Source organism: Dermacentor variabilis, chromosome 5 (genome assembly GCF_050947875.1).
Source record: "Dermacentor variabilis isolate Ectoservices chromosome 5, ASM5094787v1, whole genome shotgun sequence".
Lineage (NCBI taxonomy): Eukaryota > Metazoa > Arthropoda > Arachnida > Ixodida > Ixodidae > Dermacentor > Dermacentor variabilis.
This window is the reverse complement of record NC_134572.1, coordinates 35712534-35728662: the sequence shown is the minus strand read 5'-3', so window position 1 is coordinate 35728662 and position 16129 is coordinate 35712534. Positions and strand designations below refer to the sequence as shown.

Below are 16129 nucleotides of genomic sequence, written 5' to 3'. Positions count from 1 at the left end.
GAAAAAGAAAGTGTAAAAAAATTTAATTTTTTTTGATGGTGTAGATGCAACGCAACGCAACGATGTGCGGAATAAGAAGTTACCGGAGAGAAGTACAAACACAAGCGCTGTGTCTCTTCAATTCTATTCTGTAGTCTCTTATATTATCTTCCAGTCCCTTCTACTTTTCTGATAGTCTGCAAACAAAACCTAGCGTGCACTAAATATACATTGCAACACGTTTAGTGCGAGCCGACATGCGTAAGGCTGTATCAAAGAGTACACCAAGATAGTTGATCTCAAAGCCCTTACACAGCGGAATAGAATGCACAGATATTTTTTTTTTTAATATTTGGGGTTTTACGCGCCAAAACCACTTTCTGATTATGAGGCACGCCGTAGTGGAGGACTCCGGAAATTTTGACCACCTGGGGTTCTTTAACGTGCACCTAAATCTGAGCACACGGGTGTTTTCGCATTTCGCCCCCATCGAAATGCGGCCGCCGTGGCCGGGATTCGATCCCGCGACCTCGTGCTCAGCAGCCCAACACCATAGCCACTGAGCAACCACGGCGGGTAGAATGCACAGATTAGGAAAACGGAATACTTGCTCTTTTGATTCTTGTGAGCGAGTGGAAATAATCACTGTTGCCGTGGAGCGCTTCCGGATAAGCATTAAAACGTCCATCGGGCAGTCAGAGGCGCTCTTTCTCAAAGAATACAATAAATTATGTCATGATCCGGCTTAACCAGGCGTTGGCGACTCCAAAAAAAAAAAAAAAAGTGGATAGGTTCCCTCCATTGATTAGGCGCCGCACTTGTAGTTTTTTGGAGCGCACGATATTTATGCCTTACAAAGGCAGATGAGAACCAATATACATGTTTAGACCGTTTAGGTCTGCGCTGGGCGATGTACGCATTTGCGCATACCGGTCAAAACAAGATCCGTGAACAGGTTTGGGTATTCATGCGCACCGGCTTTGCGGCCCCGTTGATTGCGGAAATACAATCGTATAGAGTAATGTAGAGAACACGCTTGATTACAAAGCGAGGCGTTGATTCTGTTGCAGGAGCTGTCTCAGGACTAACACGGAGGTAGTAATTCCTTGTGACGCATGAAACTTGTTTGGATGCACAAAAGAAATCTGCAGCTCGCGCAATTGACTCTAAGATGTCTCATATGATACTGGCGATCAAGTTGTACTATTAAAGACCAGAAGGTCTATAACAATAGGAAGTACTTGTTCCTCTCCAATGACCGCAATGAAGGTATATAAGAGTGTTCTAATTGATGTCAGGGGAATTAGAAACGCCAAGAACGATTACTATTTGCTTACAATGCGGCGATATTATACACTTACAGTAGTATAGAGGACCTCATCAAACAGCACAGGGGAAACATTAGCCGCTACAAAAGATGAACGAATAATAATAATATTGTCTGTAAGTTCCTTACGACTCGCTAGTAGCTCAACATGCACATATATAGAAGCGTACATACCTCAATGTACTAATTTATTTTGCAGCTATAGGTGCTACATAAGGTGACGAAACATTGCGTCGATTAGAGGTATTGCATTAGCGAAAAAATTTTTTTATGGGGTTTTACGTGCAAAACCACTTTCTGATTATGAGGCACGCCGTAGTGGAGGACTCCGGAAATTTCGACCACCTGGGGTTCTTTAACGTGCACCTAAATATAAGCACACGGGTGTTTTCGCATTTCACCCCCATAAGCGAAAACATTGAATACGTTTGTAATGTTGAGCGTAATTAATCTCCCCTGTGAACACTAATCTGTGATCTCCTATACAACACCAGCTTTATTAAATTCAATTAAAGTCAATTTATTTCTTTTTGAAGTGCCCATTAACAGCTATAAACAGCCTTTGCAAAGATGCGCTTGAAAATTGACCAACAAATGTTATATCACAGGTTAGGGTATTAGGGTATTATATCTTTCTTTAGGGTATTTATTACCTTGCAAAAACCGTTGCACATAAAAAGAAATGAGGCATTGACGAAAGCAAAGGTCATAGACACTGACTATGAAGGGGTCCCCGGAGCCGATCCCCCTCCCCCCCTTCGCCCCCCCCTACACACCTAAAAAGTCATGACTCGAATTTTGTTACCCACATCATTTGAGGTTTCTTTTGATTTGCCTCAATCTTTTCACTTAAAATTTTATTGTGGCTAATAGATTACTGTATTATTGCTGGCGCGGACGCGCACGGAATTTAATTCATACTTTCGACTCCAACCGCAGCATGTTACATTTTCATCCACTTTCATTTAGTTTTACTCTAGTATTCCTACATTTCAATGAAACACAGGAATTAACTCCCCTTACACTTTCTCTGGCTTTGATTGTCTGATTCATAATTTTTTTTATTTCATTTAGCTACACGTGGCTTCTGGATTCTGCAGTTACTCGCTGAAATCTCATTACGCGCACGTATGCGCGCAGTCCAACTGCTATCCGTTTTCTGCAAAAGCCAAGCACCTCATTCTACGCACCGGATACCTTGAACAGGTCAATTAGGGAACAGAAAGCGAGATCATACTCACGACAGTTACTTTCTCATGTACAAGCTTGCGACTCCGTGACCGCGACTTAATTATGTGTGTTGGGCAATGCGATTGAATACCTTAACCGGAAATGCGAAGACAAGAGGCTAACACTGAAGATATTCGTCGATTACTATCAAGTAGGCCTTTAGACTGTAGTCGAGAAGGATAAGTATAGGTTACGAGATATTGCGGGCATATTCTTTCCTTCTTTTTTCTTTAAACATTGTATACGAACGCCGCGATAAAAATGGACGGTAACTTGCGGACTAGAGCACCTCAGGGACATTCGACCTTTGCTGTTCTAATCATCCTGGAAGTCTTCCTTGTGGAAGGCTTCCATAACAGTTTCCGTGCGTTCCCACTTACATCAGTGCACTCTTATCTCGGGCCGATGCGATAAACTCAAACAAGCAGAACTTTGCGAGTGTGGTATGATAACCTAACTTTTTCACCTCACCTCTTAACCAAGGGACCTGTACGCGTTAAAACGCTTTCTGGAACATTTGCGTTAAGTGAGGACGCATTAATATGTTGGCCCTAGAGGTGACTCCGAGTGGGCTTCGTCTGCGCGCTAATTGGTGGTGCATTCCAAGGCAAGATTTTAAGCAGCATGCCAGAAACTTCTGCTCGAAATCTAGTTGTGTTTGATGAGATAGTGAGGAAAGTGGAAGGAAAGCCAAGGAAGTTAGCCAGTATAAGTGTCGGCTGACTACCCTGTGCTGGGAAAAGGGTAAAGGGAATAAGAAGTGATACAAAGGTGGGCTTTAACGTGGATGGACTGTTAGTTGCGGAGTTGAATTTCGGTTATGTTGTTATGTTATGTTAAAAAAGGTCAACAAAGATTCCCCCCCCCCCTTTTTTTTTGTAGTAAACATGCAAACTTATTCATTGCTTCCTGCTCCAAAAGCCTCATGAACTGTTCAATTCTTGATCGGCTAGCTATCGTTAAGCGAAAGGGCTTCATTGGAAGCCTTTTGAGAACGACATATATCCGTTTATTATGCCAGTGATGCAGTGGTGACCATGGCATGTTGGAGGTCTTCAACATAGGGCATTTATTGAGGCAAAATATTTTTTTTGTGACTCGGGGAACAAATTGAATTCTGGGGTTTTACTTGTCAAAAGCACGATTTGAGTATGAGGAGCGCCGTAGTGTGGGGCTCTGTAATAATTTTGACGAACTGGATTTATTTAACGTGCCTCTAACGGCGTTTTTGCATTTCGTTCGCGACCTCATGCTTAGCAGCTCCACAGCAAAGCCACTGAACCACCATGGCGGCTACTGTGATTCGGAAACGTGGTCAGCTTAAACATTCATTCACTCAATTTATAACTTATTTAGCTTGTATAGTTGTTTTAGTTGATGTCTAGGTTTGTTTCCTGAAAAGTAAAATATAGTGTTGATTTCCATTTAAATTTAGCATATGCCTATCGCCACTATTCCATCGACAGGCTATTGCTTATTAGTTTAGTTTAATTATCGTTATGCCTGCATTGTGGGTTCAGATCCTCAAAAATGAGCTTTAAACCATATCCGGCGGAGAATAAGAGGATAGCGTCACATGATAACTGAGGATTGCTTATGTACTGACCTATTGCCAAACTCTTTCATGTATTCACATATTTGGCGAAGTATTAATGTGTTGAAGTATACAGCTGCGTGTTGGGAAATGTAGTTGGGAAGCATTTTTGCGGAGGCAGACAGGGACAGGAGGAAGTGTATCGTGGTGTCAATGTCTTCCTCCTGTTCCTGTCTGTCTGGGCTAAAATGCTTTCCAATTAAATAAGATCAGCCTGTATGTGGGCCACATGTTTTATTATTCCACTACTTAAATTCATATTAACTCGTTCTTTCATGCACATGTGCTCTTTCAACTGATCTTGTTTTCAATTAACCTTTGAGTACCGTGAAGACGAAAATGTGCTTGAACTTCAAACAGAAGTTGCGTTTCCCCTTGGAAGAATTTGGTAAATTGTATCCAGTATACCAAAGAAGACATCGTTCGAAGTCTAGTTGGTATGTTCGTGATAATAAGAAAAAAATTAACGATCGAATAGACTACTTGTGTTGTTGTCTGCAATATTGTTCTTCATTTGCCTACGTTTTTTTACAGCAAATTTTATTTTTTATCTTGAGCGAATTAGATCTTTTCACCTTGAGCAAGATAGTGTTGCGTTCTACTTCATTTACAGTAGAGCTTGCCCACCCCACTTTTTTTTTCGCCCATAACCTCTGCCCTGTAAAACGTAAATAAGAAAGAATGGATAAATACACTGCGACGAGAACTGTCAGCGCTCATTAGACCCTGCGTCCATCTTGATGTCCTAGAATGACCGTAACAAGAGCTCAAATAAGGCTTATGCATTGTTGATATCAGATTCGAGCAGGAAGAAAAAAGAGAAATATTAGAAACAAAACAGCTGAAGGAGGGTGGAAGGGCGACTGCAGGTAGTGTAGCTATTAACAACGAATATTTTATTTCTATGAAGAGCCCCCTGAGCGCATATGATATAGGCCAAAATTTAGCACGGAGCTGACGCTCTCGGAAGTAATTTTAGGTTAAATGTGCAAGCTTCCAAAGACAAGCATTTTTTCAGGCTACCGAATCGGTGAAACAGATTAAAAAATTGGGCAGTGAGAACAGCGAATGAACAATCAGAATTCACCACATTTATTCGACATCCATGTAGCGCGCGCGCACACACACACGCGCACGCACGCACGCGCGCACGCACGCACACGAGGTGTGTTCCTTGCGAGTTTGCGCGGGTGTAGACAACGTGCCTTTTGTCGTCTTGTAGGGAGCCTTTATATAGACGCTTATGTCCTGAGCGTGTGTATGACGACTCCTTATCGGATGGATGGATGCATGATATGAGCGTCCTCTTTGGAACGGAGTGGTGGGTTCCGCCGCCAAGCTCTTGTTATTATGTTGCCTAATGCCCTATGTTAAAGAAAGAAAAAAAAAGGAAAGGAAAAAAAATCCCGCGATGTATTCCCATAACCAAACTTACTGAATCCTCATTGTTAACTTTGTTTTCGCACGCCTCCATTGTTTGTCGTTTCCCCACTTTCTTCCACCAATCGTCCAATCGCCGCTTACTAATCTCTGCTGCGGACATGCTTACTTTCCCTGTGCTCTAGCTGAACCCAAGGGTTTCAAAGAGGCCAGAGATGCCGAAATCGACTGATGGGCAGATATCTTCACATTCTAATAAAACATGCTCCACCGTTTCCCTAGCTTTACCGCAGCAAGCACATGCTTCATGCTTCTTATATCTCGCTTTATAATTCCGTGTTCTAGGGCACCCTGATGTCGCTTGGAAAAGTAATGAGCTTCCCTTTGAGTTATCGTAAATTGTTTGGTTGCTCGATTTCGTTTTTTCCTCTTAAGTAGTTATGGCAGGTTTCTTTTCCATTGCCGCCTCCCATGCGATTATCTCAGCTTCTCCGCCTTCCCGTTTGACCTTCTTTGTTGCGGTTCGTGCATGCCGCTGCCCTCTCTGGGCGCAATATTGGACTTCACCACGTTCCTCGCTTAGGCGGCAGATGGCGGCGCGGGCCCGGCATGTAAATGATTACCGCGTATTGATGTTGGGACGCCAGCATCGAGGAACTCGTCAGTATATAGGGCGTCTTAGCTAACCTTAGCTAAGCTGTTACTACGCTGAGTTACTAAGGTAACTCAGCTAACGTGGCACAAGGTATGATCTTAAGACCTATACAGTGTTTGGTAGTCACACCTCTGATGGCCGAACATCGTAGGTTGTATGATTGTACCTTGCACCAGTGTGTTTATACATTTTATTTTTTAGTTAAACAGGTTGGCTAACGTTACCTGGGACACACGGTAGAAAAGACATCTGCAAACTATGGCATCGGTTATGGTGGTACGTCGGCTCACAATGCTGCTGTTTCCATCGTGATTTTATAGCGAGAACTGTCATAACCTGTAATGTGCAGTTTAATTCACGCTGCCACCGGGATAAGCCCCATATAGCTCCTCCTCGTCTTTCTGTACTTCTGGTTCAGCAACAAATATGGATTCAGCCGTCAAGTTGCCCGACTGTAACAAGGTGTACAAGGTGTATAGTAGAAATAATAAAGTAGAAATAAATGGTACGGCAGGTGTTCGATATGGGCGGAACCACAGGACACATTTTCATGTGACAATTGCGCTAAATGAAACTGCTGGCGTTAGCCTGTGTAAATACAAAATTATTTTCTCACGGAAAATCAGCAAAAATCGCGTTATATCAAATGCACATACTGGAACGAAAGGAAAAGAAAGAACAGAAAGCACTGGCCTTTAGGCTTATCATATCAATCTTATGGCAATCAAATTATAGTGTATTGTTCTTGGCGAACACTGAAATTGACCATATGAGCATACCTTAGTCCGAACCCGCCGTGGTTGCTCAGTGGCTATGGTGTTAGGCTGCTGAGCACGAGGTCGCGGGATCGAATCCCGGCCACGGCGGCCGCATTTCGATGGGGGCGAAATGCGAAAACACCCGTGTACTTAGATTTAGGTGCACGTTAAAGAACCCCAGGTGGTCTAAATTTCCGGAGTCCTCCACTACGGCGTGCCTCATAATCAGAAAGTGGTTTTGGCACGTAAAACCACATATATTATTACCTTAGTCCGAACTTCATGCCTTAGTTCACCGAGGAGAAAAATACAGATGATCGATGAGATCATTTGTATTTGAGCACGCACGCACGCACACACACGCACACACGAAACTTACGAATCTTCAAAAATCAATATCCTTGAATAAAGACGAAAATTTAAATTTTGTTTTAGGAGTAGGTGTGGCGATTTGTTTTTGTTGGCAAGAAATATACAGCAGCAAGCTATGTTTATGTATACGGCTGCGTTTATTCGTGAGTAGTACCACTACAGTAAACTACGATCAGATGAAGCTTGGTCAAGCAGAATTGCTGAATATGATGAACAATACAAAAACGTTTGTTAGACTTTCCTGCTACCCCTATAATACGAAACTTGCTCTGCATGAATTGCTACGCTGGTGCCGTTCGATTAGGCCGAACTACCGCAGCGACCATCAACAATTACGAGCGTTTGCGTGTACGGCGATGGGTGAGTACACGCGCGCATGCGCCTACACCGACAGCGCTGCCATGAGAGCACAATTTTGTCGCCACGCTACGCTCGTAAATCACGGACTCTGCTCGTTGGCGTTTGAGGGCGGTACCACTTGAGCAGTGCAGCTACTTGAAGAAACATAACACACAAAGCACCAAAGGGCGGCGACTATACGCTTTCGAATAACGAAAAGAGCAACAGCCCCAAGAACAAAAAAGAGAAGACGAGGTGCCTTTTTATTTGTGGAGGGACGATCACACTAAGGAAGTGTCAATTATTATCGCTGAAGAGTTTTTGAGCTCTTCTAAGTGTTTAGAGAAATGGGGTAACAGACTAGGTTTCTCAGTGGATTCAGACAAAAATTATGGTATGACTTAGCTCCACTAGATGTCATTGGGCAACGAATATTCGAGCACACTTGGAATTTTTTTATTCCATTTCTGCAAGTAACTTTCGTTAGGAGGAAAATTTAGCTCGAAAGCTCCTAATTACATAAGAACAGTGAAATCAGTTTCAGCGGCAATTGCACCGAATTTGATAAGGTTTGTTGCACTTAAAGTAAAGATATTAGATATAGTAACTGTAGGAAGCGTATTGTCTATTTAGGTCGTAAATGTATTGCGAGACATTTTTAACAATAACAGAAAAGAAGACACCTCAAGCATCAAGTGTACATCTTTCTAAGTGAGCAATATAAAACCGAGATTGTAAAAACTACAACTTCTGTATACTGCACTTGATATACACCGCTCTAAAGTATACAGCTGATTTCTGAATATGATTTCTGCGATACCCTCATAAACATTATAACTTCATGCAAGCTGTAAATTCATATATCAAGTTTGTCCGCTTGAGATGCTCCAACAGATACACCTTACGGAATTGCGATCTTTGTTATGGTGTTGAGTTTTGAATGTGTAAACTTCGTGAAATGAAATATGAAAATGAAATATGTTCTTTGAAACAAATTTGTTTCAAACCGGTTCAGAGGCTGTCTAATAGAAGCATTTCTGTTAATCCCCAAACTAAAGCTTCCTCTTAAGCTGAGGTTCTGATTAGAGGAACATATGTTCGTGGTCCCGTAGAATGCATCTTAAGTAGAGTGGGCTTAGAATGTAGTTTGACTTGGCAGTTTCGACATCGATGCGGGCGCGCGTACGCAGTCTTTCCATAAAAATATCGATGGGCCCCGCTATGTTCGTAATCTGACTGTGGTTGGCACTTTTTGTTTTATGGAGATAGGCTGAAAGAAGCGGATTTATAGATGCATCGAAGCACAAGCGACCGCATTCCGATGGGGGCAGAATGCAAACACGCCCCGGCAACCACGCATTCGGTGCACGGAAATAACCCCAGGTGATCAAAATTAATGAGGAGCCGCCCCACTGCAGAGTGCTTCGTAATCAAATAAGTTGTTTGGAGCGTAAAACTTCGATATAATTATCGTTTTATTAGCACTAAAAAAGCAGACAGACTATAAAAATAAAGTGGAAGCGCGGCCTCTTTCATTGTCTTACGCTGCGCATCCCAGCAGGCATATATCTATGAATCCGCAAGTTGCCCACTTTTCAGTCATTCGGAAAGAGCCAGGCGCGTGGCGCCCACACGGACCACCGCGCCACCGTCAGAAGAGCTGCTGTCTGTGACACCATGAAATATCTGTTCATATGGAAGGACAAAAGTCCAAAAATAGACATGCTGTAACGTCATTAATTAATTAAATTCCGGGCTTTTACTTGCCAAAACAGCGACGTGATCATGAGGGACGCCGTATATAGGGATGGTCTCCGGAATAATTTTGACAACTTGGGGATTCTTATAACGTGCACCCAAGTAACAGGTCATGGGCGTTTTTGTATTTTGCCCCCGTCGAAATGCGGCCACCGCAGCAAGGATTTCATTCCGCGACCTCCGTGCTTAGCAACGCAACACCAAAGCCCGCTAAACCACCACGGCGGGTTTGTAACGATATCTCTGAACGTCCCAGCAGCGTCACGATAAGGTGAATAAAACGTTTGCTGATATCGCTAGTGTGGTTTGGTGATTGTACGCGTGTTTAGTGTCCACCACATTCTTTCATAATGTTAGCGTAGAGATACGGAAAGTATATATCTTATAGCTACGCCAACAGGGGCATTGCTACGGCATTGTTTCGATGTCGAGGGCTTGCGATAACAAAAAAAAAAAAGATAAAAAGCTCATGCAATGCGAATGTTATAATCAGTAGCGTACAAGAAATTAGAATGTTTTGTTCACTGAATTCCACTTTGGCGCTGCAGATACTTTCATTTTCTATAAGCATGATAATGCGAAACCGACCAGATTCTAAGTCATTGCACGCATATTATGGGCGTCGAATTTTTAAGCAACAGGCTGCGGAAAATGTGCAAAATCAAAGTTAAAGATATATCGTTAAGCGCAGCTTTCCCCCTGTGGCGTCGAATTGCAAAGCCATCTCCAGGAGAGATCGCAGACTGGGAAGGATTTAAAACACACCCGAATCACAAGAGCATAATTGAAAGCTCCGGCACAAAACCGCGGTAACTTGTTGCCGTGATTACTGTGGTTGTCGCAGGTCCTGTCGAGCTATATAAAATTTTCTGCCACCATCAGAAATGTATGACGGCGATCAAATCAAAATAAGCAAATGAAGAACGTGTTTCTAATGCCGCGCACATCGAGTTAAGATGGCAAGAGGCTCTTTTGTAGTGACGATGTCATGCACTCACCGTCTCTCCTAGCCCGTCTCGGCTCGGAAGGCTCGTACTTTCGTACAGCATCGTCTCGGAAGCTTTCCAAAGCACAGAGTGCCCACCGGACACGGCACCACAAAATTTCAGCCTTCACTGCGAACGAACTCGCACCAAGCAGGAGGAACACTTCTTTCAAAAGCAATCGTATAGAGGAGAGGAATCGTATAGAGGAGAGGAGGATGTCTTTAACTATTCGCTCCGCGTGACTGCATAGTGGAGAGCGAGAATTTACGCCAGGTTCAAACTGCGCTCGCTATCGGCTGCTTGCTCTCGATATCAGAACGCCTGACGGATGAACAATGGTCCAGTCAGCTGACTATCGAGGCCACCCCAGATAACGCCCGATTGGTGGGTGTGTCCGATAATGAGATTGCGTGCCTTCAAGAACAACCTAAATGCTCTAGATAAGAGGCAGCGTCGCCGTATATAGGCTTAATGATTAGCTTGAGGCTACTGTAGAATGAAGTCACGATATCCATTTAGTCACCGTTTAGCCCAAACTCGGCTCCAGGGTTTCCATGATCTGATATCGTTGGCGCGGAGTGGTTATTTTACGAGTTTTTGTAATGAATTGCATTTGATTCAAATACAGCAATGTTGCCTTTGCTGGCTAAATGTCCTCAATCCAAGGGACTGAGAATGTTAGTATAGTGCCTGGATAATGTGACTGGTGCTCGAGAAAGATGCTTTTTTAGATGCGGTGAGGCTGATTGGATATATTCATCAGAAGAGAATGGAGTCATCATAGACGCCGCTATCAGCTAGCGCAATTCCTATATATTTCGCCTCTTCTCTCCCCCCCCTCCCCCACCCGCATCCCTCGGAAGAAAAAGAACACAATTAGTTAGGATTATCATTAAAATCAAGGAAGTTGCTTTCGGACAAGCGTAAAAGCACCATTAGGGTCGCTGAAATTTTGGCGCGCGAGTCTGCACGAATGGGAATTCGCTCGCTGCTGTTGCTGCTGCTCTTCATCTCACCAGCGTTCTGACAGCGAGTGTCCGCTGTCATCGAGGGAGACGTGTTCATGCTCTCCTGTGCGCGCGCGACACCGTACTTGGTAATTTAGTTAGCGAATATTTACAACAGTTTTACAGCTGATAAAACTATTAACCTTACTGCGTGTAGCTGTATAATAATTTTCAATCCCAATCAATTCTTGGCCTTTTCGCGAAACTGCGACTTTTTTTTTCTAATGCACCGCAATTATCACAGTAAAAGCCGATACTAGAGAACGCCGTGATGGTGATCGGGGCCATTTAGTAGGTGCGCTGCACACAAAAAGAAGTGAAGAAGAAGAACTCAAGCCACGCGGTTGGCCGCCCGTGCGAGCGTGTTGCGACGCTGAGAAATTCGATCGGCTCGTTTTGCCAAACGGCCCGTACAGACCGCTTCTGCCAGGTTGTCCTTGCGTCTCAACTGCGACTCTCGAGCATTCTGCGTTCACCAGTCACGCTGAGTTCTTCAAAGACTGGCCGTCTCAACTTCGATCCGAGAATTAGCATGTCGTCAGCGAGCAGCCATGCTTTTGTTAAGGAGGGACAACGCAGAGGGGACCACGGCGCTGTCGCCACAAGCCTATGCCATGTTCCTGAAGATCAGCGGAAAGCCAGTCCACAAGGTAAGATTGCTAGAGACTTGAACGTTACACTTAAGCTGCGCAACCAAAAATTCTTTGTGCGCAGAGATTGCTCGAACTTGTCACTTGCAAATCTTGTTGAAGGTAAACTTTTCGGCATCTTGTTAGCGTTGTCATTATTCTGCGCAACCTTTTCAATCTACCACTATCTCGGACGCTGAAAATAGTATCTTAAAAGGAAGTGCTTAACGCCTCGCTAAGGCGCGCCATTGTAACGTGCGAACTTGTCGCTCGCAAATCTTGTTGAAGGTAAACTTTTCGGCATCTTGTTAGCGTTGTCATTATTCTGCGCAACCTTTTCAATCTACCACTATCTCGGACGCTGAAAATAGTATCTTAAAAGGAAGTGCTTAACGCCTCGCTAAGGCGCGTAATTGTAACGTGCAATGGTAACCGCCTGAGAGGAATGTTGGTGTTCTTCGAACGTCTAGCATGCAAAATATTTCATTTAAATGAACTTTCAGACTCGCGTTCAGGCAGCTGCGTTTCAAGGAGCTGGGAACCGTCAAAACATTTATGTGCAATTTTTGTAGCCCTCAGATGTTATGTAGATCTTAGAAGCTTTGTGTCCCTCGTGTTTATAGAAACTGTTCAGTGTAGCAACAGTGTCTTACGCACAGTGCTGTCAAATTTTGTGCGCGCTGTTCGACCTTTCCCTTCTGCTAAAGTTTACACGCTGTGGGAGATAGTCGCAAGGGAGAATAATAATCGAGTTTCCCAATAGCCTCTCCAAGGAAAAGAGTACAGGGCCCCTAAAAGCGTGCTCAAAAGTGACACGAATATGCACAGGACTGGCACTGACTTTCACGTGTTTTATCGGAGCATCAAAGCAAACTTCGTGTGCTTGCTAAATAACTATATATAGAATAGATATCGCTAAAGATCTCTTACTGCTCTCATTTTATTTCCAGCAATATTAACTGTCGCACCCAGATTAGTGTCTTTACTTTCTTTGGTGTTATAAGAGTTAATCAAACTCTTACTTGTAAGTTCGTCATGTCACGCTTTGGGAAAAAAAAGGAATATTATCCCTTGTTTACGTATAGATCTCTTGTTAGTTTTCAGCATTCTGTCGGCAATAAAGTGCAATTCATTTATGTAACGCATTTCGCAGTTTCAACCGTGGCTGCAGTGGGTGCCGTAGCTGCGAAAGCGCCGCTGATGGAAGCCGGCACCGCATCAACGATTGCACCCTCCGCCCAGACCGCCGAACCACTTAGCGAGGCTAGAGCGGCTCCTGCTGCGCCAACTGGCCCCACTGAAATGAACTCACTCAAGAGCGTTGACCCAGAGAAGGCTGGTGTAACGCACTGTCGGCCCATTATCTCTGCCACTGTGCGGGCTTCTCCGAGGGGCGAGTTCACCTGCAGTCGTGCGAAAGCAGCGCAGGAAACTTTTGCGATGGCTTGTGATCTGCATGCAGGCGCCTCCGTTACAGACACCGTCGTGTCGATGCCTGCGCACGTGACCGCTGCTGAAAGCTCAGTTGCTAAGCCGGAGACCATGGGCGTGTATTTCAGTTCGGACGCAATCGGCCAAAGCTTTGCCGTTGAACAGACGAAAAAGCCCACATGGGAAGCTCCTGACGCGAACAGGGCGACCACATGTGCCACAGTTCCTGTCGTTGCGGATGTGCACTTGGCAGCAACTCCGAGTACCACAACACTGTCCGGCGGTGAAACCGCTGTTATCGTTGCGCCGGACAATGTGGGTACAGCGACGGAAGCACGCAGGCGGCTGTACTTGAGCGTGGCGGTAACCTACCTGGCGGCACTGTCGTTCGGCCTGGCCATTGCTTACTCGTCACCAGCGCTTCCGGGCATACGGAAGGCCATGGAGTTCAGCGACAGTGACAGCGGCTGGTTCGGCTCCCTTGTTATTCTTGGTGCGGTCATCGGCGGTTTAAGCGGAGGTGAGCGACTGAAGCGCTACAAGCACATTTAATTTCTAGTGTTATTTCGTTTGGAGCATGCACGGTTGAAAGTTCTTGCGCGTCGTGGAGCGACACATCCATACAAAAACGCGCCGTGCGTGCTCGGCACTTTGTGTATGGAACTGCTTTTATTATTAGGGCACAAGCTGAGACAGCGCCTTTACTACTGCAATAATGTACTGAATGCTATGTATCCTGCTTTTGTTGCTTTGTCCCAAAATCCACAGTTACTCAATTCAATTCAGTTCAAGTGGTTATGCAAAGAAAAGTCGAGAATGTGGCCGTCACTGCGCTTCAGACTTTTCTGCCTTCCGGGCGCACGACAGGACGCCAGCTGAGCAAGATCGGACGGCGGGGCACCCTGATCGCCTCGTCTCTCTGGTACATGGGTGGTTGGGCCTGCCTGGCGGTGGCCACTCCCAAGGCGGCGCTGTTCGTCGGCCGCCTGCTCACGGGCGTCGGCACCGGCACGGTGGCGCTCGCCATCACCGTCTTCATATCGGAGATCTCGCCCGCCGAGCTGCGCGGCTTTCTCAACACGGGCGCCAACCTGGTACTCTGCTCCGGCACACTGCTCGTATTCGTGCTGGGCAAGTTTTTTAGCTTCTGGATGCTTGCCGTCTGCTGCATGCTGCCGGCGGCCACCATGAGCGTCTCGCTCCTCTGGTGCCACGAGTCACCCCGCTGGCTGCTCAAGAACGGTTGGAGAGATCGTGCGGCAGCGGCCCTGCGTTTCTATGTGGGTCCTTTCGCCGCGGCCGAGCTGGCCGCCATGGAGCAGGCCGTCGCGCGACGTGGCGGGGACGCGGTGACGAGTTTCACGATACAAGACCTGACCTCACCGCATGTCTATCGGTCCATCTTGTGCGTCCTGCTGGCCATGAGTATGCAACAACTGTCGGCCATAAGCGTGATCATCACGTTCGCCCAGGACATCTTCGAGGAGGCCGGCACGTCCGTGTCAGCGGAAAACGCAGCGATTGCTGTGGCGGCTATCCAAGTAAGGAGGTGATTCAGGTAGAAGGCGTGGCATTCTAGCTTTCCTAAATGTGTTGTAGCGTACACTGCGAAGATATGTTTTTCACGCTGTTCCTCATCATGAAATATTTGTTTTGATCGCAGCGTTACTTTAAGCGCTGCATGTGTACTGCTCAGGTGGTCATGGTGGCCGTGGCGACAGTGCTCGCCGATCGCCTAGGCCGGAAAGTGCTGCTCCTCTTCTCATCAGCAGTGTCTTCGGTAAGCCTCGCAGTGCTTGGCCTGTCCTTCCACATCAAAACGGCCGTGGGCGAGAAGTTCGTGGAGGCCTTCGGCTGGTTGCCGTTGACCAGCCTCTGCGCCTTCTTCGTCGGCTACTCCGTTGGCCTGGGCCCTTTGCCTTGGGTACTGCTGGGCGAGATGATCCCGCTGAAGGCCAAGGGATTCGCGACGGGGGCCTGCACTGCCATTTTGTTCGCCGAAGGATTCATCCTCACTATAAGCTACAACAGCATCCGTTCAATCCTGGGCACTGCGGCGACCTACTGGATGTTCAGCGCCTCTCTCGCTGTCAGCTTTGTCCTAGTTTTCATTTTTGTTCCCGAGACAAAAGGAAAGGACCTGGAACAAATTGAGCGCCTTTTCGGACGCACCATGTCTTCACCTCTTGGATCGCTAGTGAAGAGTGACGCTTCTAATGCGAAATGATTGCATTAATATCGCTGTAGTACGTTTTGAATTGTGATGTAAATTCCTCCCACCTGACCGTCGTCTTGCGAGAGTGTGAGGTGATTTGTTAAATTCCGTTATGTATATATTTTTATTTTACGTACGGTACTATACAAACGAAGCAGCGATGACAAAGGAAAAATAAATAGATGCGGCTGTACAAGCTCTCTGCACTAAGTAGGCACTGCCTCTTTCGGCAATTTTTCTCATTTCAATTTAATAGAACGTCAGATAGTGTTAATAGTCGTTTGGGAAAATATACTTACGTATGCACTGGTAAGGATAACGTGGTCTTGCAACGTTGTGGCTTAGAGAGAAAAGGGAAGGAAAAGCGGTGAAAGTAACCGAGCACACGTCTGGTTTGCTGTCCTACGCAGACGGAAGGGTTTTAAAATATGAAAAAACCGGAGGGGGCCCCTAGCCCCCGCCGGAATTT

The 16129-nt window shown here is 45.6% G+C and overlaps 2 protein-coding genes across 2 annotated transcripts in view; one reads left to right on the top strand and one right to left on the bottom strand.

Moving 5' to 3' along the window:
- LOC142582423 (uncharacterized) overlaps window positions 1-10571 on the bottom strand; it is an 86152-nt gene extending 75581 nt beyond the window's left edge. The window contains exon 1 of the mRNA XM_075692128.1: window positions 10391-10571. Within this exon, the coding sequence (XP_075548243.1) occupies window positions 10391-10441 (51 nt within the window). The 5' untranslated portion in view covers window positions 10442-10571. The remainder of the gene's footprint in view (window positions 1-10390) is intronic.
- Window positions 10572-11917: 1346 nt separating this feature from the next.
- LOC142583496 (solute carrier family 2, facilitated glucose transporter member 8-like) lies at window positions 11918-15861 on the top strand. The gene is made up of 4 exons (XM_075693982.1): window positions 11918-12035; window positions 13168-13965; window positions 14313-14986; window positions 15142-15861. Exons 1-4 carry the CDS (start codon window positions 11918-11920, stop codon window positions 15670-15672), a joined length of 2121 nt encoding a protein of 706 aa, XP_075550097.1. The 3' UTR covers window positions 15673-15861.
- The last annotated feature ends 268 nt before the right edge of the window (window positions 15862-16129 follow it).